This window comes from Sinocyclocheilus anshuiensis, unplaced genomic scaffold, assembly GCF_001515605.1.
Source record: "Sinocyclocheilus anshuiensis isolate Anshui unplaced genomic scaffold, SAMN03320099.WGS_v1.1 scaffold1986, whole genome shotgun sequence".
Taxonomy (NCBI): Eukaryota; Metazoa; Chordata; class Actinopteri; order Cypriniformes; family Cyprinidae; genus Sinocyclocheilus; species Sinocyclocheilus anshuiensis.
Window position 1 is genome coordinate 33686 of NW_015542458.1, and position 2834 is coordinate 36519.

The following is a 2834-nucleotide window of genomic DNA, read 5'->3' on the forward strand; positions in this document are numbered from 1 at the left end:
GCTGAATGAGACACAGATTCACTCTCTGCCAGCAGGTGGCGCTTAAAGCGTTTCCTTGGTTTCCGCTGTAAACAAAGCAGCGCTGCGTTTATGAACTTTAATATGCGTTATACAGAGGCAAGAGGAAAATAAAAAATACCATCTAAACTTTTCTAAAGACAGTAAGTTCCCCTCAGACATGCATTCATATAAACTCCTACCCCTAACTGAATCGAACTGAAACTGAATTTGTTTAGCATCTCAACCGATTTGAATTGTCACATATTTGAATTGATTTTCAACCGGCTCGCGGTTAATCGCTACATCCCTAATGTTGTGGAGATGCCTCACACGCCATCACCTCCGTGCAGCTGTGGTTGTACAGTAAGATATTATCATTGGTCCTATTCAAACCAGAGAATGGACCGTTGCACCGAATCCAGCAGTGTCTGCCATGATATCGAAGTGTGCATTAGGGCTGTCAAAAATTTTTTTTAATTGCAAATATTCGTCGAATAAAAAAAAAAAAAATGCAACGTCAAAACTGAAACCAAGCCGTTCACACAGAATGCATATTTATCACATTTTCTAGAGGGGCATCTATCAGCGTTGCACTCGCGTCTCGCACAAGAGAGCAGCATGTTTAGAAAGCCATGTAAAATTAATGCAAGTTCAACTTTTAAAAAACATGTCTCAAGACGTTATGGCGGTTTTCCCCCATCCCACTGTATCTCCTGTTTTTAAATGAAGAAAGTAGCCTACTCTTTGTGATTTGGTTTTTGGTCGTTTGTTTTAAACTATGCATACATGCATGGTGCTGTTTTGTTTCTAATTGTTTAAGCAACTTTATTAATTATATATGGTTTATAAACATTATTTCAAACATTATGCACTTTTTTTCCCAAAGATAGTGGTGTTATTTTATTACGCTTTGAATATTTTGCTCGATGCGCCCTCTTGTGGCCTCAGGAGAGAAGCCAAAAGTTTTTATTCCCCCCTAACTGAAATTGTGCCTTTTAAATTCGAATATAATTCGAATTTTGATCATATTTAAGTATTAAATTCTAATTTAGTTTTTCAGTCATTTTGACAGCCCTGGTGTGCATCATTAAACATTGCTGAAATATTTTCTCATAACATGAGATCTGCAGTTTAGTTTAAAGATGAATTATTGTGCACCTATATAGCACTCCTCACTACAGGAAAAGTGATCAAGAGCATCCTCTACAAATAGGCTATGTCTAAATTCATATCATTTTGGTTTAACTTCTAATCTGGTAATTCTCCATTAAGACCACGAGGAATCTCAGATGATTGGATGCTGGTCCTTTATAAGACCCTGAGAAGGCATCTAACCCTCTGGGATTGTTCATCTGGGAGTCACACTTGTGTTTGTGGTCGAAACCGACCCGAGGCCACATCAACATGCAAACAGAGTTTAAAACCATCGTTTACTTCATTACTTTTCTCACTCCAGGAAAAAGTTTGTGTATTCATGTCTGTACGGTGCGTACATATTTACGGCAAGTTTATGTGCGTGGAAAATTGCGTACGCATGTTTTATGCCCATTGTGTGCGTACGCAGCGTTTCTAAGTGAGACCCTAGAAGCTTTGGTGTTGGAGTGCAGTGTCCTGGGCTGGTTTTGAAGACCCTTCTGTGTGCAGGAGATGAGTGTTGATGTGGTTTCCCACAGGTCCTCGCGAACGGTCTGGACAACAAACTGAGAGAAGATCTGGAGCGTCTGAAGAAGATCAGAGCTCACCGCGGCCTGCGGCACTTCTGGGGGTGAGTTTCCCGCCGCACACTCCGATTACCAGATAAATGACCTGTTGGGGTGGGCTCGATCAGCTCCACACGGGAGATGGTTTCTGAAGTGATGGCGTGTTTGATTCACTCTCGTCTCGTCTCTTCTCTCCAGGCTGCGTGTGCGCGGTCAGCACACCAAGACCACCGGTCGCCGCGGCCGAACTGTGGGAGTGTCCAAGAAGAAGTAAACCTTCAATAAAAGACAACTGTTGAGTCAATCTGTGTCCTGCTCCGTCTTTACTGATCCTCTCAGCACTCAATAAAGGGTGTTTATGGAGTCTGGGTTATCAGGATAGCTGTAATCTGGTAATTCTCCATTAAGACCACGAGGAACCTCAGATGATTGGATGCTGGTCCTTTATAAGACCCTGAGAAGGCATCTAACCCTCTGGGATTGTTCATCTGGGAGTCACACTTGTGTTTGTGGTCGAAACCGACCCGAGGCCATAATGGTGTAATGTTGTTTTTGTGAAATGAATATACTACATTTCATTTCAATGATGTTCTAAATTATGGACTATGTTCTGTATAAAATGTAAAAAATATAAAAGTTACATAATTTTTAAATTAATGCAGTATGTAAGTTAAAAATAGAGCAAACATATTTAAAATCCATGGAATTGAGGCAGATTGGTTTCACCTTGTGGGAAAAAAATAATCTGTAATACCACGGTGTAGCCATTAGATGCCTGTATAGGCACATACACACACACATATATATATATATATATATATGGGTGTTTCTGCAACTACGGGGGCACTTTTGACTCTCCAAAATTGAAAAAAAAAATCAAGCCCTGTGAATTTTAATTTTAACCATCAGAGTCTGTAATGCATGTAAAAAGGTCAACAAAATTGCATGGAGTCATTAAGATTTTAATCTGGAACATGTTTATTTTTTATGTTTTTCAACTCTTCTTACAAAATGTCCTTACCGCACGCAACGTATAACGTTATTCTAACATTGCGGTAGAGTGGCCTTTTATTGTGGCCAGCCTAAGGCACACCTGTGCAATAATCATGCTGTCTAATCAGCATCTTGATATGC

General features: G+C 40.1%; 1 protein-coding gene across 1 annotated transcript in view; it reads left to right on the top strand.

Moving 5' to 3' along the window:
- The window catches only part of LOC107693766 (40S ribosomal protein S18-like), a 5443-nt gene extending 3439 nt beyond the window's left edge, over positions 1-2004 (top strand). Inside the window, exons 5-6 of the mRNA XM_016493280.1 lie at positions 1674-1765; positions 1899-2004. Coding sequence (XP_016348766.1) covers positions 1674-1765; positions 1899-1974 — 168 coding nt within the window. The 3' untranslated portion in view covers positions 1975-2004. The remainder of the gene's footprint in view (positions 1-1673; positions 1766-1898) is intronic.
- The last annotated feature ends 830 nt before the right edge of the window (positions 2005-2834 follow it).